General features: G+C 43.1%; 1 protein-coding gene across 1 annotated transcript in view; it reads left to right on the top strand.

Annotated features, from left to right (window-relative positions):
* The window catches only part of gramd1bb (GRAM domain containing 1Bb), a gene marked incomplete at its 5' end in the record, with an annotated part of 130,436 nt that overhangs the window by 30,818 nt on the left and 74,074 nt on the right, over positions 1 to 25,544 (top strand). Inside the window, one exon of the mRNA XM_083773705.1 lies at positions 9,920 to 9,946. Within this exon, the coding sequence (XP_083629831.1) occupies positions 9,920 to 9,946 (27 nt within the window). The remainder of the gene's footprint in view (positions 1 to 9,919; positions 9,947 to 25,544) is intronic.

Raw genomic sequence — 25,544 nt, 5'->3', positions numbered from 1 at the left:
TCCATTACCCATGAAGCTGTGTTGTTTAGATGCATGGGGACCTGTTTGACTCCATTACCCATAAAGATGTGTTGTTTAGATGCATGGGGACCTGTTTGATTCCATTACCCATAAAGCTGTGTTGTTGTGATGCATGGGGACCTGTTGGACTCCATTACCCATAAAGCTGTGTTGTTGTGATGCATGGGGACCTGTTGGACTCCATTACCCATAAAGCTGTGTTATTGTGATGCACAGGGACCTGTTTGCAGTGGTGGAAAAAGTATTACGTTTTACTTAAATAAAAGCATAAATGCTGCAATGTAGTTGTACTCCGTTACAAGTAGAAGTCCTGTATTCAAAATGTACTCAAGTAAAAAGTACAAAAGTATCTGCATCAAAATGTACTTAAAACTACTCAAAGTAAAAGTACTCATGTTACTTTTACATTTTTAGGCTACAAAATATTTTGAAAATAGCCGATAGCCGGTTGAAGTGGTTAATTATTTCTGTGCGATCTACGATTATACTCGTACCCTCTAGGCAGGGTACAACTACAACCTATCTCAAACCCTCACCCTAACCTCCCACGGGGCAGCACACCTAAACCTAACCTTAACCCATGTCTAACCAATGAGTAATGACTAGTCTAAACTAAGTATGCCCTCTAGGCTAGGTCACCGTCACTTTCACTTTTAGCATTGCTGCGGTTGCTATGGAGCTCCTCCCTCTCCACCAGCTATGGGATTCCAGGCTCCATTTAAATCAATTAAAAGAAACATATATGGAGCTGACCTGTTCTGGCATTCCATATGTTGATCTGACCTCATTAAACCCTGTACACTCAAGACACGCTCCATATATGGCCAGTACAGAATTCATTACATATGTTGATCTGACCCAACATGCCAAAGCGCCAGCGCACGCCTAGCAGTCTGCTGTCACCCAGGCGGATGGGTGCACGTCATCGCCCTTAGGCGTCTTACTGGTTATTATATAAGGAGGAAGATTTTTTTCAAAATAGTGTACAGTATTTGTTTTTATGTGGACATGCCCACCACTTCATTAAATATGCCTGATTTGCCTGGTAGGTGGTGATGGGTGGTGATCGACCTGAACTTAAGCCGCACCCACAGCTGTTGTTGTATGATAAAGGGGGAGAGGATGATATGATGTCATGTCACTATACTATATCGCTGTTTTTTTTTCATTGGCACGTTTGACTGTGAAGGTTTCAGCCTCCAGGAAGAAACCCTGAATACAAAGGGAAGACATCATTGCACATAACCACACCAAGGGGTCTAATGAAGTACTGTCACCTCATAAACTGGAAAAAATTGCAAAAATCAGTACTTAAGTAAATGCACTTAGTTACTTTCCACCACTGCCTGTTTGAAACGGTACCCTCTAGAAGGGCATCCCTTCCCTCTTAGGATCTCTCTTCATGCACTTCTTTGGCAACACACCTGACTTAACGAGATTGGTTTGGACAGCTGAGCTTTTTTGGGAACAGCTTTGAGGAGGAGCACGACAACGTGAGCCGCAGAACAATTTTATTTTGAAGTTTCAGCTTGTCTATGCTGGAAACGCTGGCTCTGAAGTTTCTGAACCAATCAGAGCGTTGCATCCCTTCCTAATACTATACGTCCGTCTCATGCACAGTGGTTTGTTTACAAAGTGACAGAGAGACGGCAGAAAAGCAGGGGATGTTTTTCTATGTAACGGTCAGATATTTATATCACTGCTACTAATTATTAAATCATGGGTTGTGAATGATCTCCTCTTAGGATACAATTGATAAAGTGAATGTAGAGAAATAGCCTGCATAAACCAGCAGAACACACAGTCAGAAGCAAAGCTCACGTTGAATGAATGATCCGAAGCGAGTGTCCGTGTCTCACGCACGCCCGCGCTTATTGTTTACACAGTTGAGTACACAGTCTGTTCCTCCAAGAGTTCCCTCCCCAACGTAAAACTCCCTCCAAAGCAAAGTAAATGTGGTAAAATAAACTTAATCCATCCCAGAAGCGAATGTAATCCAATTTAAAGTAGGCCTACTCCAAAAGAAGAGGAAGATCCAAAACGCGGATCGTCGCGGGATGTCAAAATAAATAAATAAATAAAAGACCTATATACACATTTTAGTGTGATGATTCGGTTGAAAACGAGTAATACACTGTCTGGATGTCATCTTCAATTAGATTAAAAACTTGAGGATTTCTGTAATCAATAGCACCTGTGTTCTGATGGACGCGCAGATATGGGAATCATTTTTATTGGCTTTTATTGATGTGGGCTTCGACACGTCATCACGCAGCACGTTTAATTTTTTTTGGCATCCATTGTTGGGTATGTCCATATGATGACCACGGATATGGTCTAAAAGTGTAAAAAAAACGTTTTTTCTTTCAAAATAGCAGCTCTGGGTGCTGCGCAGATATGGCAGCTTTTACTCTGAAAGCCACTTCGGTTCCGTACAAAAACCGGGAGCAACATAATGTTGCTTGCTTACCTCGCTACGGTTACGATGAAGTCGCTGGATAATCCCTTGCGTTCATATTTTGAACGAGAGGCATGTTGAAGTCAGAAATGACTAGAAAAAGTGCCCTTCTGGGCACAGGTCTCCACCAGGATAGGAATGTAGGACATTGCAGCTTGCCTAGGAGTTGGCATACAAAGTTATCCACAGATCCATGCAGTTAGAGGTAAAAACACTTTTCGGCCAGTTATAGCGCCACCTTGAGGCTGAGTTGAAATTGTTCATGTGGCATTTCGTCCTCGGCCTAGTGGGAATGTGGGTGCACAATTTCACGGAAATCACGCGATGTGTTCATGATTTGCAGCATTTTGTTTGAAACTGAGCACTCCTGTGAACTTTGGAAGCCAATCTTAACCAATCAGGATGGAGTCTGAGAAATCTGAAAGACCGGTTTCATTGAATGGCTCTAGAGAGACTGTGTACCAATTTGCGTGATGTTTGGACAAAATCTGTAGGTGTACTGTGCAAAAACTTGTTTTGCACAAAGCGGCCTCCTGGTGGCGCTATAACAGGCCGTTCTGGAAAGTTTGGGGCAGATGTTCATCGTTGGCATCCAGGGAGTGTGTGTGCAAAATTTGGCATCGACCGGGTTAACGGTGGCCGAGATTAGCTGCTCACGGACACACACACGGACGGACGGACGGACGGACGGACGGACACACACACACACACACGGACGGACGGAGTGCAAAACATACTCTCCCCCCATGCCTTCGGCCTGGTGGAGACAAAGAGCTTAGTCTTTCCATCTGGTCAAAACCACGGAGAGCTCCCTAGATTAGGAGATACGAGGCATTCTTTCTGATCCGTAAACGGGGAAGGGGACACGACAATGCACATGTGCGAACAGCAAGGAGTATGCCGAACCCTAAAAGAACAAAAAATCTGAATATTTTCTCTCGTTTGATATCGATGAATAAGCGCTAGGACGCTAGGACACGTTTTTTTCTATATACATTTTTATCCCGTGATTTTTGTAACCCATTTGTTTCACCCAGTGTCAATTGTCTAATGTAATTCTGGGTGCTATACACTCTCTATCAACCAGGGGAGAGCAACGGACTGACTTCATGCTTCCTTCAATGCACGAGGAGTCCAAACTGCTTCTTTTCACTGACAGGGGGCCCCCAGTTCCAACCTCTGTTCTCTGACTATAGGGTCTTCATGTACGTCATTATACACACACACACACACACACACACACACACACACACATTTTGTGCCAGTAGGCATGGAAATGTATAATGAGGCACATGATAGTTGCTCGGCTTGTTCAATAGCCTTATTAGCTTTGAAGTAACAGCTATACAGTAAGGACAGTAAGGATCTGTGTGTTACAGTGTTCCTAATATTTATGTTGTCCTTGAGGGGGTGTTTACTGTTGTGTGTGTACTTGTATAAATTTGTTCATTATTGATGCTGCATCTTTGTGCGTGTGATGTCTTTAACCCTATTAAAATCTAAATTTGACTTTTATATTCATGCATACTATAGTACAAGGCTCACTGATAGCTTCTTCAGCCTTGAGAACTTTCCAACTGTGCTGCAGCCCAGTGAGTACCTGCAGCAGCATTGGACATGTCTCCAACACAGTATAGAGAAACGCACCAGCCCATGTGTGGGCTGACTGTATATTATGACTCCTCTGCAGCCCATTCTCTGTTGAATAAAAGCTTTGTTAATTTGCTTTTTCATTTGTAATATTTAGTCATGATGATGTGGGAGATTATATAAACCGTTAAGCCTGCCCTCCCACCTCCCCCCTTGTGTTTTTTGTTCATGCATGGCACATAAAGGCAGCTTTCACTTCTGGTCTTACTTTTTCTACAAAGTTTTTCTGTCTCCTTAATTAATGCACGTTGCGGTCAGTTGATCAGTGAATACAGCTTGAACACCTGCAAAAAGTATGCTCATCACTTTTGAACTGGAAAATGTTGAAACACGCATTTTAGTCAGGCACGCCTAATAATAACCACCCACCTGGCTGCCGCTCCCATTCTTCCCTTCTCGCTCTCTCTTATTTACTGAACTCTTTTTCTCTGCATTTTCTCCCTGACATCTCTTTATCCCTTCCTGTCGTTCAATATCTCCCTCCCTCCCTCCCTCCCTCAGTCCCTCTCTCGCTCTCTCTCTCTCTCTCTCTCTCGCTGTTAATCTGAGACCCCCCCCCCCCCCCCCTCCCAAACACACCATCACCTCCCACTCTCCCTGCCCCCCCCCCCCTCCCCCCTTCAGTTTCTCCCGCACTCTTGCATGCCTTGAATTAGGAACTATACCTCTCTTCCATTCTTTTTTTCCCGAGGTTTGTGTGTGTGTGTTTTTGTTTTTTTTAAACCTATGGGATTTCGTGCCGCTCTTGTTGTCGTTGCTGTGCTGCTGGTGTTAGCGAGCGTAGGGCGTCTGCAGCGGCAGCAGCAGCTCCGAGCAGCAGCGGGGGAACACCGTTCTGTAGCCGGCTTTAAAGGGCGCGGAATGTCATGTCTCCTCTGCAGGTACTGTAACACGACCGGCTTGAGCCTGTCCTGCACCGCTGTACTGTATGTCGCTGGCTCTGTCCATATGTCTTGTCTGTCTGTCTGTCCGTGCCTCTGTCCATGTTTGCTTTCGAACTCCATCTGCCTGTTCTTTTTTTTTAATGCCTGTGCGGAGCTTTTAACTCTGGATATAGCACGCTTTCTCTCTGTCACTCTGTCTCTCTCTCTCTCTGTCAATTTGCCAACTTGTTCGATGCACGTTCAGTGTCTACTCTGTGGTCTTCTCTTTTCCCTCTCGCTGTGTTGCTGCGTGCGTGACTGTCTCAGTCCCTGTGTCTCTCATTCTGTCTTTCTCTACCGTGTTGTCCTCACATCTCGTCTGTGTCGCTGTCTCAGTCTGGAGTGCCCTCAGTGTGTGTCTCTTTGCCTGCTGTATGCAGCAGTATTCATCACTGTGTATTGTTCAGCTGCATAAGCTTGGAAGAGGACCGCATTGTTGCTTGCCAACGCATGCCTCTTAAGTGCCACTAATGCCACTAGCTGTGAGCGTTTGCCTGGGTCAGATTGCGATGGGGCTCATGTATAGTGATCCAGTTGTGTGTAGTACTAGTGTGATGTCATTTCAGAGCGTGTGATGATGCTAATAGCACACACTACAGAGAGAAGTTTTACACCTCTGGCATTTGTCATGAACTCCTCTTGCCTCCTGCTGCAGACCTATACTTGTTGTATAATTAACGAGTGCAATAGGTTGCTACTCTTAAAGACACAGTGCAACTTTCAATATTATAGCACATAGTACATAATACTGTATATGGATATTCTATTTAGAAATGGGACCCATGCACAGAGCACAGGTGTGCCATGATGACTACTGTACACTGTACAGTACTGTGCGTACTTTGGAATTCTTCTGCTATTGCTATTCCTCTACTGAATTATGGTTGTTAATTGTCTCCACCAGGCCGAAGGTATGCGGAGAGAGTATGTTTTGCACTCTGTCTGTGTGTGTTAACCCGGTCGATGCTAAACTTTGCACACACTCCCCCACTCCCCACACACAAACACGGACTCCGTCCATCCGTCTGTTACCAGCTAATCTTCGGCACCGTTAAACCTGGTCGATGCCAAACTTTGCACACACACACTACCTAGATGCCAACGATGAACCTCTGCCCCAAATTTTCCAGAACCGCCTGTTATAGCGCCAACATGAGGCAGACTTTTGTAAAACAATTTTTTTTTTTTTCCAAAAATCCTGAAAATCGTTACACAGTATCTCTATAGTCATGTGCTCAACACAGATCTGTCCGATATTTCATATTCCATCCTGATTGGCTAACATTGGCTTTCAAAGTTTACAGGATTGGCCCGTTTTGAACAAAAAGCCTCAAATCATGAACGCAACGTGCAATTTACGTGAAATCTTTCACAGACGTTCCTACTAGGCTGAGGAATATATGTTATATGTTATAGCGCCACCAACAGGTGGATTTTTGCAAACCACATTTTTGGAACAAAATGCCTCAAATCATCCAATTGCCATCAAAGGCGTGAGAAGAAATGGCACCCTTTTCACATTGGCTTATTATAGCGCCACCAGGAGGCCACAACCTGACCTGCCCTGGTGGAGACCTGTGCCCTGAGGGGCACTTTTTCTAGTAGTGAACTGTAATCGACAGACTACATTTCAGGCTCGCTTTCACTTCAGTCAGTGCACAAGCTAAAATAAGTGTTTCATCAATAAGGGAATGGGAGAATTGGGTCCTCTGTTGTTTCCTAATCTATCAGATATAAAATATGTTCACTGAAATTAAACCTTGTAAAGCCTTGCTCTTTATTTAGCTCAGAGAGAAGCCCTGGGGAACGCTGTGAAGTGAAAAGTGGACAGAAGGTGGTCCATATCGGAGAGGGGGCTCATCCAGGCTCACACATCAATGCAAAATTGGTGACTGCAGTGTAACGATACACCAACAAGATCTGTTGATACTGTCTGTCTGTGCAGTGCACATATCTCAGGCAAAGTTTTAATATTCTCTTCCAAATTAGCCGATAGATCTAAATTGTTGTTCAATCAAATTTTTGTTTGAAAGTGTTATGGCCCTTTAAAATTGGCTCGAACACCAAGCACCATAACATAATAACAGGACAAAAGTCAGGTCAAAAGTACAATGACATTTTATTCATGAATTCATAATCACACATCATTTACTTTGTAAAAAATAGCACATATTACATATTACTTTTTAGTTTTAGTTTTGTTGGCTGGCTTGAAAACATTTCATTTAAAAGGTCTAGAGAGATTGCTGCTTTATTTTATAGCCTTTTTGGCTGATTGGTGACTCTTCTTAATATTATTATTCAAAGCAATTGGATTCAGTTATAAAATAAGCTGACTAAACATATTCAGTCAGGACAACTGAAGAATGGATGGAATATATATTTATTGAATATAAGATGAGCAATACATTTATTATGGTTTGGCGATGTATTGGATCTGCTTTTTAGGTACTCAGATCAAGCGCATCAGTCCCGGCCATAGGGACTCTGAATCCCCCGTAGTGGTAGCTGGGGTGGAGGTGGGTGAGCAGCAGGTTTGTATACAGCGGCACGCTGATACAGCAGCAGCAAGAAAGCAAGAAGACAGAGGAATGCAAACCTCTGGTTAAAGTAGCCGGTATGAAGATGGAGTGAGTGTGTGATTGGCTGAGTGAATCATGTGAATGAGAGCGTGATGCTGAGGCGGACCAATTAGCGTCCGGCAGCAACTGCACTGAGGTTCCCTAACTGAACTTGCTCTGCGCATGTCTACGACAGGCACAAATGCTCATTTGTGTTGTTGTACATCCCCTTTTTTGCGGGTGGGGGGCGCAAAAATAATATGTAATATTATATAATATGTAATATATTATTACATATATCTTGATTCTGAGTACTAAGTAATAAGTAATACGACCAGCCCATCATACCTGAAAATAAAATAAAACGTAACTAAGCATAATGGCTGCATGCTGGGGTGTTCTCTGCTGGGGTGTTCTCTGCTGGGGTAACTACCTGTCAGTGGGGAGTGTTGGCTCATGGGGAGGAGGAGTAGGACTGGGGGGGGGGGGGGGGGGGGGGGGGGGGGTACTACCTGTCAGTGAGGAGTGTTGGCTGATGAATGAATATCAACATACCCTGTATGTCAAAAAACACTTTGTTTGAAATAGACACTCGTGCTTTCCAAGGTGTGATTTGGGGTCCTATGGTTGAATACAAAATGAATATCAACATCTTAAAACCAAAATGTTGAATTGTGGGTTTGAGTTCACATGCCCTTTTGAAGTAAATCAAAGGGGGGGGGGGGCTGGGAGGAGGAGTAGGACTAAGGCCCTATACGTCCTCTCTGGGGGGGGGGGGGGGTACTACTACCTGTCAGAGATACATCCGCCTGGCCCAGGCCGTAGCGTAACGGTCTGGGCACCGGACTGGTGATCCAGTCGCGGTGTGCCGCGGGTTCGACTCCCGGACCCGACACGGCCTTTACCGCATGTCATCCCCCCATCTCTCTCCCGTTTCCTGTCAGCCTACTTTCTATCCCTTAAAAAATCAATAAAGGCGTAAGCCGCAAAAAAATATCTTAAAAAAAAAAAAAAAGAGATACATCCGCCGATAGCTTATGTTGTGACCAGGCTTTTCTTTTCGCAGATCAGTAAGCCAGGGACCGAGGCTAGGTGAGGAGAGTGTCCACTGCAGTGTAGATCCTAGCAGCATAGATCAGCACTACAGGGAGGACAAAGTGCTATTAGTGAACACGTAGTGATCAGAATCAGAATCGAAGTGAGGTGTGCATATAATATACAAGCATATAACAGCAAGAAAAACACAGACGGACTCTGGTCGTGTCATCACTCAATCACAGTTTAGCCACACACACTAGTGATGTTCGGGCCGGCTTTTTTCCATAATCCAGTCCAGTCCATTCAATTGGGTTGAGAGAGAGAGGGGAGGACACCGTATAAAAAACACATGCAGAGCAGGTCACTCGTTAGAGAGAGAGAGAGAGTATAACAGTATAACACTTACACATAAGTGACTATCATCACATGTACTCCGCTCGAAATGAATTAATCTCATGTGCTCATTTTAGTTTTGATTGTGTATAGGCTACTTCAACTTCGTTGCACGGCGGCGGTACCGCACACCCCGTAGAGTTCACGTAATTCTGTGTGCAGCGCACTGTGCACGCCTGCACCGCACCGTGCTCAATTAAGAAAGATTTGGTGCAGATGTGCTCATTGCGCTGATGACGGTCAGGTTCAGAGCCTCAGAACGGAGAGGGCACTTTTCTCCAATGGTCAAAAAGGCAGGAGCAACACATTGATGAACAACAGAACAACAAGCTGATGGTTTCAGCAGGAGGAGTAGACAATAGACACAGGACAGCAGGTACCGGAATGCTTTTTTTTCTCCTTTTTTGGGAGGGGGGGGGCCTGCCCCGCCCGCCGCCGATAATTGCGCTGAAAACCTTGACCCGTCCGCGGGACCTGCGGGCAACGGGCCGGCCCGCACATCACTGACACACACCTCCAGCGAGTGAGCTATACTCACTCGTTTTATCCATGGTTTCAAATAACTATTTCTTCACTCCAAAGTCCAAACTTAAATTTCGTGGAGAGAGATTGCAAAGCTGGCCACGCGAGACTTTTACCTAGTTCTTGATTGATTGATTGAATACATTATTAACAGTTAGCAACAAGCCTAACCCTAAAAGGAGGGTCAGAGTAGGAAGTCACAGTTGTTAACTTGTTGATGGGCAGTTTTGCATGAGAGACTATCTATAAATGGGGTTTTCCTTCTGTTGATGAAAATCCCCAGTGACTGAAGCCTCTTGTTGATGAAAATACCCAGTGACTTATAGCTTGTCTCTCTCCCCTCTCCCCTGCAGGTCTGACAGTGCAGCGGACAAACTCAGGTAAGCCTTGCCCTGGCTGTACCTCGGCACTTTCTGGACTCTCAGCTGTTTGACACAAACTTGCTGTTGTGCTCAAGCACACTGTGTAAAAATGTCGTGGTAAAATCACAACTTCTGATGCAGTCACGTATGACTGCTAGGCTTAAATTATGCAATTACTGGCTGGCAGTAAATCAACAGTACGTTTATCAAGGGGGATATGTTATAGCCCTTTAGCTATAGGAATGGATGGGGTCAATTCACCGTGTCACGGTGGCGTGGTGTGGTTCGATGCACAGGAGAGGGGAGACCCCTTTTTACAGTCACCCCACCAGCTCCCATTCTGTCGATCTGCACATGTGACAGATCGGTGGCTTTGTTCCCCTGTCTAAGGTGCCTGAATACGCTTTACATTCGTAGAGGCGGGCAGTGAATACAGTTGCAAGCCACGGAATGTCATTGTTTGCTTTTTACTGGACAAACAACATCAGCCACCACAAGCGGGGCTGGTGGTGGGCCACAAACAGGGCTTTGTGTGTCTCGCAGGACTTTGAGGTCTGTTGTTTTGTCAGTTTGCAAGCCTAGTCACCGGTAGCAAGTTTGCAGTTCTGCAGGTTTTGGTGGGCTTCATTCTCCAGGACATGGTGTTTTCTTATTTTTTTTCTTCATCTGAGGAGGCACTGTGCCAGGCCTGACCTGCAGGGCTGTGTGTGAGGTGAGTGATTGTCATGTCTTTCAGTGTTGATGATAGAGGTGCTACGATCGATCGGGCCACCGATCGGCGATCGGACGATATTCACTACAAATGACTTGATCAATGATGGGCAATTTACCCGATCTGAAGAAACCAATCTTTTATACCCTTTAGGTGATATAAAAGTCAATCAGATATGTAGATGACAACAGATGGTTCTGCACTGAGAGGTAGTCCATTGTGTGCGTGCGTGCATGTGATTGGCATCTTGAGTGGTTCATACCATTACATTACATTATTAGTCTTAATACCGTTGTGCCTCTGATAACGTGTGTGGTGGGTGCTGTGCACTGAGAGGGTTATCAGGCAGTGTGTCTTCAGTGTCTTCACTTCAACTGACGCTCTCTTCCAAAGTGACTTGCAGGGAGTGATTGAAAGAGTAATTGAACAGGACATAATGGAGTTTCCAGGAACCAATTTTCTGGGACCTCTGATTTGCAGGACTGACTCTTGAACCCGCTGTCACCTGGGTGCATTATTATAATGATGATGTGTCTGTACTGTACTATACTGTATGTGTGCTGGGGAGGGGGAGGGGGGGATTGACTGGTCAATCATGCAAGTGGTGTGAGCAGTAAACCAGGCCAGGTCTGCTCCGCTACGAGGTAGCTCCTGTCACAATTATTACATAATCGCCTTATCGCAATGTGTTGAGATAATTGACGCAATACGTTTTTCATGATTGTCATAATCATTACCATGTTGAACATTTTTCATACATTTTAAAACATTTTCCAAACCCGTCCGACACGTAGTAAGCTTGTAGATCAGCTATTTCTGCTATTTGTACATTTTAGTATAAAAAAGTATATTATTAAATATGTAATTTATTTCTTTACACTTAAGTTATTTGTCATATCTGCATTCTGCATATGGACATTTTATTTGTATTCGCAAAATCACTTTTAAAGCGTTATTCGTAATTATTTGTATGACATTATTAATGGTGGACTAAAATGTTGTAATGTTGCCAGCCCTACTAGGAGGTTCTGTCTGGCGTCACGTGACCAGCAGCAGCAGCATTGTGTGCAGTGTGTTTGTCTGATGTATAGTCGTGCTGCATTGCACTTATACAGTACATGTGAGTCCTGCACTGTACACTATATACAGCATTGGTTCCCAAAGTGGGGTCCTTGAGGGAGTTCCAGGGGGTACCCAGCTAAATGATAGTTTGGAACCAAATGGACCCTTATGGGTAACTCTGAGAGTGTACAAATGGGTCCATTTGGTTCCATTTGTACACTCAGAGTTAAATTAACATTGATTTTACAATCCCAGAGATAGAAATGCCATTAAATGGGGGGTCCGTCCAGACTAATGCATGTCAAACTGGGGGGTACTTGAAATTAAACAGGTTGAGAATCACTGCTAGAGCCGTAAAAATCGTATCTTATGGGTGTCCCTGGCATTATGTTTTCAAATGGGGGTCCGCCGGATAATTAGTGTCAATTTGTGGGTCCTTAGCATGAAAATGTTTGGGAACCACTGCACTACAGTATGTCATTGTTGTTTGCACTTTTCTGAAAAACAAACATCCGGTATGAAGGACAAAATAAATGTCACTAGTCACTTCCTAAGTTCCTACTCCTCCAAATATGTACAGACATGCCATTCCATTTCCAACTCGTCACGCTTTCCTGATCTTTTCCTGAAGGTTTTCTGAAAAATGCATGTTTTCCGTGCAGGTTTTATTCACTGATTCGCCTTGATAAATGCTGCTGCTTTGCTATACTGACGATCTACTGAATTGACAATGGCAGGACATGTGAAAACGGCACATCTGTAGGTGCAACCCAGAATCTCAGCCGGGATGCACATGCAGATTATAGACACACCGATTTGCCTTAACAACGGTCGGACATGTGCTGCTCTGTGCTTGCCGTTATAGGGTTAGGGTTTGAGGTAGGTTGTCAGTCTAATGACAGTCGGACAAATATGTCTAAACTAAAGCCTGTATCTCAGCCACCCAGGCTCACAGTATGATCTCCATACCTTCTTCTACTGTGCCATTGTTCGGTGTTTGTTTCTTCATCCGTCGTAAAGCAGTACACTAACAACTGCCAAAGTGGTTTCAAGTCACACCCATTGCACAAAATCAATACCTACTGTAGCTTGTTTATTACAATGGCAACTGTAAATACTGCCCTTTGGCTGGGGCTAAAGCAGGAGCATTCAGAATGCTCCCTGAAACCTCTTGTTGAGTCACAATATACTGTCCGTGCGTGCATGCGTGCGTGCGTGCAGGGCGCGTGTGTGCATGTGTGCGTGTGTATAATATAAAAGGCATGAGTTTCTTGGCACAACTTGATATCTATAAATGGATGAATGAATGGAAGAATACAAAGTGATGTAATCAATGGTGGCCACGATCTGTTGACTCGAAAAATATTGTACCGTCAGTACTGGGAATTTGACCTCAGCCACTACTAGGCAGACGCTTGTTCATTTCAGCTGGGGCTTAGGGTCCATGCCATGTCTTAGTACTGCCGACCGTGTATCCTGTCTAGAGGGCAGACTACTCAACACTCTCTTGGACCTTTTATTGAATTGTATGGCTATACTGTATTAGCAAAGGTGTGAATACCTCAGTCGCTAATGCTATCTATGTCCAGGCAAACAAGACATTTCCTCGTTTAGCCATAACACTGATATTTTCTCCCTTTGCTCGACTGTCCGCATTGCTCTTCCACCTCACAACTGCTGGCTCATTGATCCATCTGCGTCTATGTGGGACTGACGGAGACAGACAGCTTCCGCTGTTGGCAGTCAGCAAAAAACCCGATCCTCCTCTTCACTTCACTTTAGGATGCTCGGAGAAGCCTGGGATCTCATCCACTCAATGAATAAATATGTTCACGCTCCCAGTTTTGCGTGACTGGTGACTTTCACAAGTTTGAGAAGAAAGTATGTTTTTTTTTAATGACAGTGGAGGTTCATTCAGACTCAAGAGTTGTGTCTCATGGCTCTGTTACCCAGTGGTGGAAAGTAGCACTTAAGGTACTTAATGTAATTCTTAAAAAAAAAAAACACTTTTACTAATATTGTACTTTTACTGCACTACATTTATTTGAAAACTTTAGTTACTAGTTACTTTGTAGATTTTCATTATTTGTACAGACAAGTGCTGGAGGATACGTGTCCACACAGCCCCTGATCTGTGCTGCTTTGTGAATGTGTGGTTGAGGATACGTGCCCACCCAGCCCCTGATCTGTGCTGCTTTGTGAATGTGTGGAGGATACGGGCCCACCCAGAGGATACGTGCCCACCCAGCCCCTGATCTCTGCTGCTTTGTGAATGTGTGAAGGATACGTGCCCACCCAGCCCCTGATCGTTGCTGCTTTGTGAATGTGTGAAGGATACGTGCCCACCCAGCCCCTGATCGTTGCTGCTTTGTGAATGTGTGGTTGAGGATACGTGCCCACCCAGCCCCTGATCGTTGCTGCTTTGTGAATGTGTGGTTCATCATTTCTATACTCGGCACACAAATGTTGTTCGGTACTGTGTACTCTTAAATGAAATTCTCAAGGTGCAATATTGATGAATAGTGTACAAACAGAGTATATGCATAAGCTTCAAGAGGTGTGTGGATTGTGCAAATTGCCTCTCGCAATTTTCAAATGCCATACAGTACAGTCTGGAGAACTGAAGCGATTTATATTATCCTAATATAAATCGAAGTCATCTAAGCAGTATGTATAGCTTGCTGCTTAGCAGAAATTAAAAAGAAATAAAAAATAATGTAAAGATATTCTAAAATCTAGCCAGCTTCCTTACTCAGATTTTTGGAGGTGTAGTTCCTGTAAGGGTTACTGTATCTGGCTACGCGAGACTATGCAAAGTGAAACGGAATATTAGGATGAACAGGCCAGGAGGAGGCGGTGCTGATGTAACCATGACCATGGATGAATCTAGGTCATGGACATGGTCAGGGTAGATATGTCTGGGAGATGTTGTTATGAGGTCATCATGCAGCTGCAAGCCCTTATCTGTGTCTATCAGTTGGCACGCGTGTGTACAGTACGTGTCCATGAAAGGGTCTGTCTGTCTGTCTGTCTGTCCAGCGTGCACACACACATGCGGGCACGCATGCAGGCACGCGCGTGTGTGTGTGTGTGTGTGCGTGCATAATTGCTCATCTGCCTGTTCACAAACCCGGCTTTGGTCAAAAGCAGCCTGGGCAGCGAGCACAGGGAGAGAGACAGCGATGAGAGTGAAAGGGAGGAGGGAGTGAGAGAGAGAGAGAGACAGAGAGACAGAGAGACAGAGAGAGAGAGATGGAAAGACCACCCTCATCAGGCGTAGCCCTTTCTCAGAGAGCCTACCAGAGGGGACCTTCCCACACACACACCACGGCCGGCCGGCCAATCAGAGCGCTCGCCTCCTCCCCGGTCCACGGCACAGCGGATCGGACGGGAGGTGATGATGGTGATAGAAAGCACAGTCATCTGAGCCACCTGCACAGGAAGCCGCCGGACAACTCTCAGCATCCGTCCGCGGATCATAGAGATTGAATGGAAGGGATTGTTTTGCTGTTCGCATGCAGTGTTGAGTCTTTCACGCAGAGGAAAGACCACGTTAGAGAGAGAGAGAGCCTATAGGGACAGTACGTTCACGTTGTTACTATTGATTACAGTCAATCAGCCTGTTACTGTCTGGAACGCCCAGTGTGCTTTTGATGCCTTCTGAGAGACAGTAAAAAGCAGAGCAACATGTCAGTGTCTTTTCTTTTTCAAAGCATGTGTGAGAGTTGGATTTTTTCGCTTGTAAATATTGAGCTTGTTGGTCATGTTGTGCATGAGAGAGAGTCAAGTTGTTGATTGCGCGCGCCTTGGAGACTATGATGCCAACGCCTGCTTCATGGGAGTGACAGACTGAGAGAGACATAGTGGGGCGTACAGAGGGTGAGCAGAGGACATGAGAGCCCGGAGAGAGGCCAGGATGGTGTCCGCCTGTTCGTCATGCACAAGCATAAGGTCAGGTCTGATTTCTGTGTGTCTCTGTGTGCATGGATTAAAGTTCTCAGTTGCCACAACTTGATGGTCAGTCATTTGGATTCTGGGAGATGCCGGCATTTCTCCTATTGAAGCATAAGCAAATATGGCCAAAGTAGTCTATTCTACAAGCTCTCAATGCGTCTGTGACACATTGAGACCTGGCTATTTAGGCTTATTTTAAGATTAGAGCATTTCAAGTGGTCAAACTAGCATTATTTCATATGAAAGCAAACGTTTTTTTCCCACCTGATTGGCAGTACGTATGTAACGGCAGGAATAATATGATATGAAATATAATTTACATATTATGTTAATTGTTTCGGAAACTGCAATGGTAATGTGGGGACACGATGTTTCAGATTTTATTGTGCTTTAATCCATGTGTAATGTGACATGTGTTCTTCTCACGCCATGGTAGTCACGAGGCTAGTACAATAGAACCGAAAGAATGGTTGTATGCCTATAGAACAGATCATTACGTTAAATGAATATAGACACTATGCCTTTTACGGAGAATGTAATTTTTTGGTGTATTGTGCTTTGCAAACTTGTGTTAAATGGTACTACCTACTGTACATGTTATTATCTGCCGGAACAACAACCAGATCATTTATCACATTCACAGGCCTAATACTTGACACTCGGATTGACTGTACTTTTGTGCAGTTGATAACTTTGACAACAGGATGTTTAACAGAGTAATCCTGATGCGGTACTATAAAACCCCACCCATCTGTTACTCTGTGAAGCTAATGCAAAGTGATTTAAAATATGCAGTTTGATTTAGGTCTGAAGAGTAAGACGCACACACGCACGCACGCACACGCGCGCGCGCACACACACACATACACACGCACGCACATGCACACACAAATAATTGATTATGTAATTATTGTTATAAATTATCTCATAAACCAAGCGACAGTTTCCATTGACCTCATTGCCTGGTCAGGGACGCCCTGTTTAGTTCTGCAGCTCTACCGTTTTCAGTTTGACCTTTGCCAAGAAAGGAGGAAAAAAATGCTGTCTCCTCAAAATGGCTTTTAAATGCCAATACCTGCATTTTTCAAATGAAGCTAATGACCCTATACAGGCATAATGTATCTACTGTATAATAAATGCAAGGTAAATTCACAAATAATTTGATGGAAAATGCACATTGTTTCTGGACCCTTCACAACTTTATGTATAGGACTATTTTACACTCTATTTTTCTTTACTTCATGTTAAAATGCGTCTTTAGGTGTGGTCTGTTGTTAAAGTTGACATTGACGGACAATTTTCCAGGAACAATAAGGTTTTCATTTCTATTTAGTGCGTCTAAGCAAAATTTCAGTTTACATTTTTAGAAGAGATTGGGTGTCCCATTGCTTCCTGCAACACGATATCACCTTTTGCTTTCTTCAGCACTTTATTCCAGCAAGACAGGGTGTGTCAAAAAGTGATTGATAACAGGCTCACCGTACGTACAGTATGTACCATAACCAGATTCACAGGACAGTTGGAAAGATGGCAGCATTTATCACTGCATGTCACTAATTCTATAATGAACACACACACACACACACACACCAGGGGGGTTTCCACCTGGCTAGTGGTCCCTTAAAGCTCCACTGTGATCTTTGTTGCCTCCCTCGGCCCATTAACAGTAATTTGGTTGGATTTATTAGGCCTGCTGGCTGGGATTGAACGCAGCCCTCAGGGTTATGTCCAGTCAGTGTTACCTCCCCATGATGAAATACACCTAGGTATGATAACCTTTATGCTGTCCTTGCATAACTTTTCTATTCAGCTCTTTAATTACCAAGCAATGATATTTTCGAATGATCGCATTATGAACTTTTAGCTAGGGTTCACCGTAGTCCATTATTAGCATTGCTTAATGAGACTATTAAATAACGATTAATTTAAGTTTTGGAGAGAAATGTCTCGCCTAAGTATCTACTCTGTATCAAACATTGCTTTCTATTCTAAATGCCCTATTGCACTGCACCCACCATTAGGTATTAAATGAAGCATGCCAGGATTGGAAGTGTGAATATCTCACATATCCCAATAGAGTCAAACTAACATGAATGGCGCACAAAAGGCCGCACATCACACACTCTTAAATGACTCATCTTTCTGTGGTGGGCATGGCCGTTTTAAGCCCAATGAGTGTTCTTTTTTGCAAAACTAATGCTTGGAATGGATTCAGCATCATGAAAACCCCCTAGTTTGACACATCACATGCTAGATAAAGCATGATGAAATTTTGAATATTTTGCCTTCTATAGGTTGTTAATGGTATGGTCACATTCAATTTGCTCAACATATGCAAGTTAGAATCCGGCAGTTTCTACATGCTGGGGACCCATACTAAACATTTCTAACATAAAACGTTGGTGTGCTCAACATTTCCGGGTTCACTTTTTGGCTACTAGGCTATTAAGTAAGTCTTGTTTTCATGCTGGGTGGACATCTGCCTCACAGTTGAGCTTGCATGAGAACTTGAGAAGGTATGCCATTATGCCAACTTGCCGACCATATGTCGGTCGATAAGGTGAAGGCTAAATTTAGACTACCTACCTACTGTACGTTTGTGTAGTTCAGAGCTATTCCTCAGACGTGTACTGTACACTGTCTCAAGACGGAAGGGGAAATTAACACGTCAGGATGTTTCTGTGTAGTAAGGGGTGGAACGGGCAGGCTTATGGGGTTATGGCTGGAGTGTTATGGATTTTTTTGTTATCGCGGTAATAAATCACTGTTACCGACGGTATGGCGGTATCGCAGTAGAGGGTGGTGCAGTACTTAGTTTAGACAGTTTTTGGTTTAGACTAGTCATTGGTTAGACCAGTCATTAGTCCTACAACTACAACCTATCTCAAACCCCCACCCTAAACCGGGTGCAGTACTTAGTTTAGACAGTATTTTGTAGTAGTGGCATTTTAGCAATGGCAAATTCTTGACTGAGTCACTTGTGTGTCTTCAGTTGGCAGGAGAGATGAGGATAAGGAACAACAATGTTGGCAAAAAAACATGTCTGGACCAGCAACCAATATTCCCATAATAATAAGTAATTATGTGTGAAGCTAGTAATTTCAGCTTATGTTACCTATAGGCCATGAAAACTATGCATGTAGACAGGTTTTAATCATGTTAAAAAAAAATGCAAATGCAATTTCAGCTGCATTACTAGGTGGTTAGAAATTTTTCTTAAGATGTGTCTCAGTGTGGACTCTAATTTTTTTTTTCTACAAGCTCAGACACAATGTGTCACAATGTGATGAATTATGATGCTCGTAGATCTGCTATTTTTGGCGGAATATAAATATTAAGCAATGCTCACTCGCTATCCCTTGTCATATCCCTTGTCATAACTTAAGCACAGCAACCAATGCAGATAGGCCCATTTCTGAATACACACATTTGATCACTTGCCAATAACAGTCGTGGATGGATAGTCAGTCATAAAGATCCTATTTGAGAAAGAAATTGGGTTTGATTTCAGTCTGAATAAAGCCATAATAATCTTGAGTAACATAAGGTGTACAGTTATTCACGTATGCTCATTACAGTAGTGACCTTCCGGCTGATTGTTGTTGCAAACACCTGCGCTCTGACCTACTACTACCACACACACACACACACACAACATGGTCATGTCAGCATTTGCTGTACGTTGTATACACGTCCTCATGTACATATTCACACTAGTGCACCCATGTTCACATGCTGAAGGAGCAGAACTATTTGTCAAATCACACATTTATAACATTAATAGCCATCCTGAACACTGCAGGATACATGTGAATTTTCCCCATAACTGTACAGTATTTGTTATGAAATTTCTGTAAATTAGAGTCTGTAGTTGTGGTAAAACATATTTTCTGTGTATATATTTTCATATAGTGTATGGGCACAAATAAACCCATGTTTCGTTTTTGTTGAGATATAGGAGAACGTTCTGAGAAGGAGTGAAGTTTAGTAACACATTGCTTTCCTGTGACCGATCCCTCTTTCCTAGAGTACATCAGTCATGTGTCGTATGGCGTCATATACAGTCTCTCCTCTCCTGGGCCAGCGCCAGCCATCGATTCAGTTCCCCTCCGGCTGGTCCAAAGGGCCCGTAGATTATTTATATACCACGGTTATTAGTCCACCTCTAGCCCTGGCCATAGACCATAGGAAGGAAGCAACTACAGTAGGATTAATGTCAACTCACATCAGCTGTTCATTACCTGGAGTGTACAGTATGATGCATTTCCCCCGCAGAGGCAGAGTTACTGTAGAGTAGACACTCTTATCCAGAAAGACTGGCAACACATTGGCATGTCCCTGCAAGATTGGAGTAAATGACGGCAGATGCAATTCATTATTATTATTATAATGAAACTCCACTGCCACTAGCTGTTCCGTGGAAGTGTCGGCCCGTTTGGCGGCCGACACCGCAGCTGCCGAGACATGCGTTGCCGGTTAAAAATCACCCGTGTCTTCCCTGTGAGGTTAGGGTTTTATTTGGCGTAGGGTGTCGCCGAGAAACACTGCGGCTGATGCCGCGGAGTCACCGCCAATTGCCGACAACACCCGCGGGTGGCATCAGCCGCTGCCGGAAAATGACCTTGCTCTCCCTCGTGTTTAACCCATGCATTTAGACCTGCAGGCCCATTCTAAAAATAGGCTTCTAAATCCTAATAGTTTGTTAGTATGTTTCTGTGTCAGTGGTTCTCAGCCTTCTCAGTCAAGAACCCCCAGAATTGTCTGTATTTGGCCGCGGATGCTCATGTGAAAATATGTTGTTCCATGGACCTCCCAGAAGCAAAGATATGAGTTAAAATAGCAGATCTACAAGCTCGTAGCGTGGCACTCGTTGAAGCGCTATGAGCTTGTAGATCTGCTATTTTTCAATAGCTAAAGTACGTATAACATAATGCTTAAAACACCAAAAGGGGTTCCCTATTATTTTCACTACTTTTGTGCGACATGGCTTTCCAGGTATAAATAGCTTAAAGGGACACCCTTTTTGCAAAAAAAAAATATGTTAATGACGCTTAGAAGATTTAGAACACTTTCCTGGGGTCTTTTATGTGTATAATATGTAGTTTTAGATATTTTAGATTTTAACAGTGTCCATGATGTCACACATACTGGGCTCACTTCCATCCTGGACTACAATTCCCATAATGCTTTGGTGTAGTTTGAGCCGGAGAGGACGGGATAAAAGGAGCTCAGCTCACCTGGTTATAAATGTTTCTAAAATCTAAAAGATCTAAAACCACATATTATATAAACAAACACCCCAGGAAAGTGTTCTAAATCTTCCATTAACATATTTGTTTTTTGCAAAAAGGGTGAAGTGTCCCTTTAAGAAATATAAGGCGCTGCCTGGGAAGTCCTCCCAAAGACAGTGGGGAGCAACGGATCTGCTCAGAAAAGTGAATGCATGACGTCGTCAGAGCTTAGATGGAGGAGTCGTGGTGATGATGATGACCTTGCTTGGAGTGGTTGCTGGAAGGAGGCAGGCGGCTACATACAATTCTTTTGAATTACTGATGCGAGGGGAAAGAAATAACATAATATAATATGACACGCCGAATATGCACACAAAAGGACTTAGTCATGACTCATGAGTCATGATTTAACAAAGAGGTTGAACATACGGAATAAAGGCTATACAGAGTTACAATTGACCGAAAAGGTATGGGCTAAAGCCGTACTTATTATGCCCACCTTATTTATGATAATTAGAAAATAATTGTTAGTGCTGGTGCTAGTGTCACTTTGGTGTGTTTTCATAATAATGGACCGACCTGTTATTATTATGAGGAACATTCAGCAATTCCACTTGAACGGTCCTATCAGCAGGGTTCATGTTATGTGGGAGCCAATGAGAGCTATGCTCCCATAAGGAGTGTTACTATTGCTTATTTCAACGCCGTTTTTTGTTTTGTTTTCTATAGACTAGAAGTCACGGTATAGTGAGTGTATTCTACCATTCTTTGTTGGGAACACTGACTGGTTTTGAAATGGATTCCATGCAGTATACATAATACGCCTGCACAGTTCTCAAACAAACATCTACTACGGTAACACGCTCCAAACACAGAAACGAACAGACAGTATCGCTGAAACAAAACAAGGATAACATATCTCTTTTGTTTTGTTGTTTTATAAAAGGATCTCACTTTCCTTTTCTATTGCCTCCACTGATAGGCCAAGCAGAGGAATTGGAAGAAGCTAATATGGAGACCCCAAAGGTAGGCCTGTAACTCACCGAGCAAACACTCATCATTGGCACATTACATCGTATTTAATCAATTTGTAACTCAATTCAAATCAGTTATATTATATATGCTAATCCAGCTATTAATTCATGTGTTCTTCATCCGCTCGTGTGTCTGAAAGAGTGATTTAATAGTGTTAATCAGAATCACCCATAGTTTTGTTTTTGAAATTCTCCACCAAAAGATACCTTTTAGGTAAAAGAGTCCAAGAACAAGAAAACAAAGCAAAAATCCCCCAATTATTTTGTCACTTTCGAATGTATCTTTTCTTTACAGACTAATAATAAGCATGCTGATCACATTTCGGCATTGAGCTTTGTCATTTTGGCATTGAGCTTTGTCGGAGCAAGTTTTAGTTTTAGAAATTGCACAATACACATTGCACCCACCTTAATCTACATTATTCTGAAACTGTTCAGCCTGTGTATATGTGTTGAACTACTCATACCCACCAGCAGAGGGAGATCTTCCTACAGTATAGGATTACCACTCCCATACCCTTTAGATCTAGGGATCTAAAATAGGACGTTTTTTTTATTTAAAAAAAATACGTTTACGTAACAGCACATTGAAAACTATTGAAAATAATTATTGCTGTAGCATCGATTAAAAAAAAAACTGCAACTCCTGTAGTATGCGAAGTCCCTGTCAGCATTGTACTGAGCAGAGGTACAGTGCACACCAATGGGTCAAACTCAAATCAAAGTCTCCAGCTACAGGTGTGGGAATTAGTTTGTCACAGTAAGTTGAGGAAACCGCCAAAGCATCTGTGGCTTTTTTTTCTTCTTCTTGATTTGAAGCACTTTAACTATGTCTGTTAACTGTCTGGAGAAGAGTGACAGGTGTGGGAATTAGTTGCGTAAGTCTTTGTCACAGGAAGTTGTGGGAACGTTATGCCGTCTAAGGCTTTGTTGGGTGATTGTCACTGGGGATGGCGTCGATCATCTGTGAGGCTCACAATAACTCAAGTTCTGGCCTTGGATGCTTTGTGGCTGTTAGTGGCATGGCAACCAATGCTAAGCAAATAAGTGTGTGTGTGTGTGTGTGTGTGTGTGTGTGTGTGTGTGTGTGTGCGTGCGCGTGCGTGCTCAACCGACCCTGACTTTGAGATGACAGCAGGTTCATCTCCATGGCAACATAACTGACGTTTTGTATTGAATGGGCTTGCAGAATAACGCTCCACCACCAATAACTTAAAGATGGAGTTCCCACCCCCAAAAAACACGATCATCAGGTACTATGATTACACTAGGAGAGTGTACAAAGAATACAAAAAGTGTTAAACTTATGTTTTTATGTGGCCACACCCACCAGATGTTGTTGTATGATAAAGGGGGAGGGGATGATATTGTGATGTCACTATATCACTGTCATTTCGATTGGGCATTTTGACCTGGGCCTCGAATGGGCCTTTTGAGAAAGAAATACACAGGGAAGACATATTTCAATAATCTAACCACACCTGATGGTCTATTAGAGTAATGTTAACTCCATAGACACATACAAAACAGAAAAAGTACGGCACTCCATCTTTAACTTTCTGCTGTACCACCCTTGACAATAATCTAGGATTGAAATGGTCTTCCCCAATTTACTCCAGGCCTTTGCTTTAGTGCATGCAACTGTGAACAGAGTGGCACTTACTGTAAATGCGACAGGATAAAAGTGCCAAGTGGTACAGTAGCCTACTGCTGCAGAATACATTAACCCGTTGTAACCACCAATGCATCTGTGGTTGCACTTTAACCATTATTTTATACTTGCTAACTTATACTATTCAAACTTAGCAGATAAACAAGCTCATAGCGTGTCACTTCGTGCTGCGCTATAAGCTTGTAGATCTGATATTTTCACCTGGTGTCAAATCGCCCTCCGCAGTTGCTCCCATGGGCTTGGAAGTTTACCCACCCACCGCTGTTCCCACAGGCAGACACAACAATTTAGCAGACAAGAACAACACATGGTAATACTGTACTGTATACATTCAAATACATTAAAAAGTCATCAAGAATGATTTGATTTGATTTGATTTAATTTCATTTGATTTCATTTGATTTGGCACAGTATAGAATACAATAAAGCATACCAAAAAAAGGGAAAGTGCCAGGAGGAGGCAAGAAGCCATGGGGTCTTCTACGAGGCCTTTACCTACATATATAAGATACAATAAAGACATTAGTAAATAAATCATACATGAGCTAAGAACCTAACATCCTTCTAACAGTGGAATATCTAGATATGATGAAACTATGCGTATATACTATAATATACTATACTAGAGTGCTATGTCTACATAAAATGCTACAATATCTAAGTTACAAAAGTCTTTGCATACACCTGTAAGGTCGTCCTGACTACGGCAGGTTCTCAACTGCAGGTTTACTAACCACAAAAGAAAAAAATAAACCACGAAAGAAAATAGGAGAGGCAGCATTCTCGTTTTACGCACCAAAATTATGGAATACAATTCCTCAGGGAATCAGAGAAGCCAACTCCACCAACATATTCAAACACAAACTAAAAACACACCTCTTTAGATTAGCCTTCTCCACCCTGCCGTAGCAGTTTATTGAGGCTTCCCATCATGTATTTTATTATTATTCTATTTTTTTTTTTTTTCTCTTAACAAATATCTTAAATGCTGGACCTTCTCATGCCTATTTTTATCTCAACGTCTGATGTCATGCACATTCACTGTCTTGTCTTGTATTATGTTTGACTTAACCTATATGACCTATCTGTAAAGCACTTGATGTATATCCTGCCTGTGAAGCACTTTGAACTGCAACCCTGTATGAAAGGTGCTATATAAATAAAGCTTATTATTATTATTATTATTATTATTACGGCGGAAGTTTGGGAGTGAGTCTGCAGTTCTGATTGCAATGGGAAGTACATTCCATAGTTTTGGAGCCAGAAGAGAGCAGAGTTTGGGACGTGTTGAGCGTTGTCCCGGCGTTTTTACTGAATGTTCTTCCAGCTTGCCAGTTGGCTGATCTTAGCGAGCATGGGGGTTTATAGGGTCCGATCAGACTCGTAAGATATGGGGGTGCCTTTGGTTGCTTTGAAGGCCAGCACTCGGGCCGCGACCGGGAGCAAAACAAAGTTTTTATGTCACCATACCTAACCATTATTTTAACACGCCAGGTCCACTGCCTCTTCTCCTGGCAGCTCTTCACGGAAAGGGGCCGTCAGGTAGTGTCGGGCGGCGGTAGACTACGTCGGTAATGATTCTGTGGTCTCTAACATTACACCTAGCTATATTTGTAAGCATTTATATATATATATATATATATATATTTGCATGTCGATTTCAGCTCTGATATTTATTTCAGACATGCTCTAGTATGTGAAGAGTCTGCCTGTGTTATTAACTCATTTTGGATAAAAACAATGAAATAAACAATAAAAATGTTCTCCTCTCCTGAACAGTGACAGCCCTGTCCTCAGTCAGTGCCAGCAGCTCAGAGCATGCTGCCTTCCACATGGCCTGGTCCATGATGACACGCAGGTCGCAGGGTTCATGTGTGGGGCTATTTCATAATTGCATGACATCACACACAGTTATGTAATTGTGAGGAGGAAGCATGCATGGAGAGGTGCA

Source organism: Protomyctophum parallelum, assembly GCF_964188405.1.
Source record: "Protomyctophum parallelum genome assembly, chromosome: 9".
Taxonomy (NCBI): Eukaryota; Metazoa; Chordata; class Actinopteri; order Myctophiformes; family Myctophidae; genus Protomyctophum; species Protomyctophum parallelum.
This window is presented reverse-complemented; position numbering and strand designations above follow the sequence as displayed.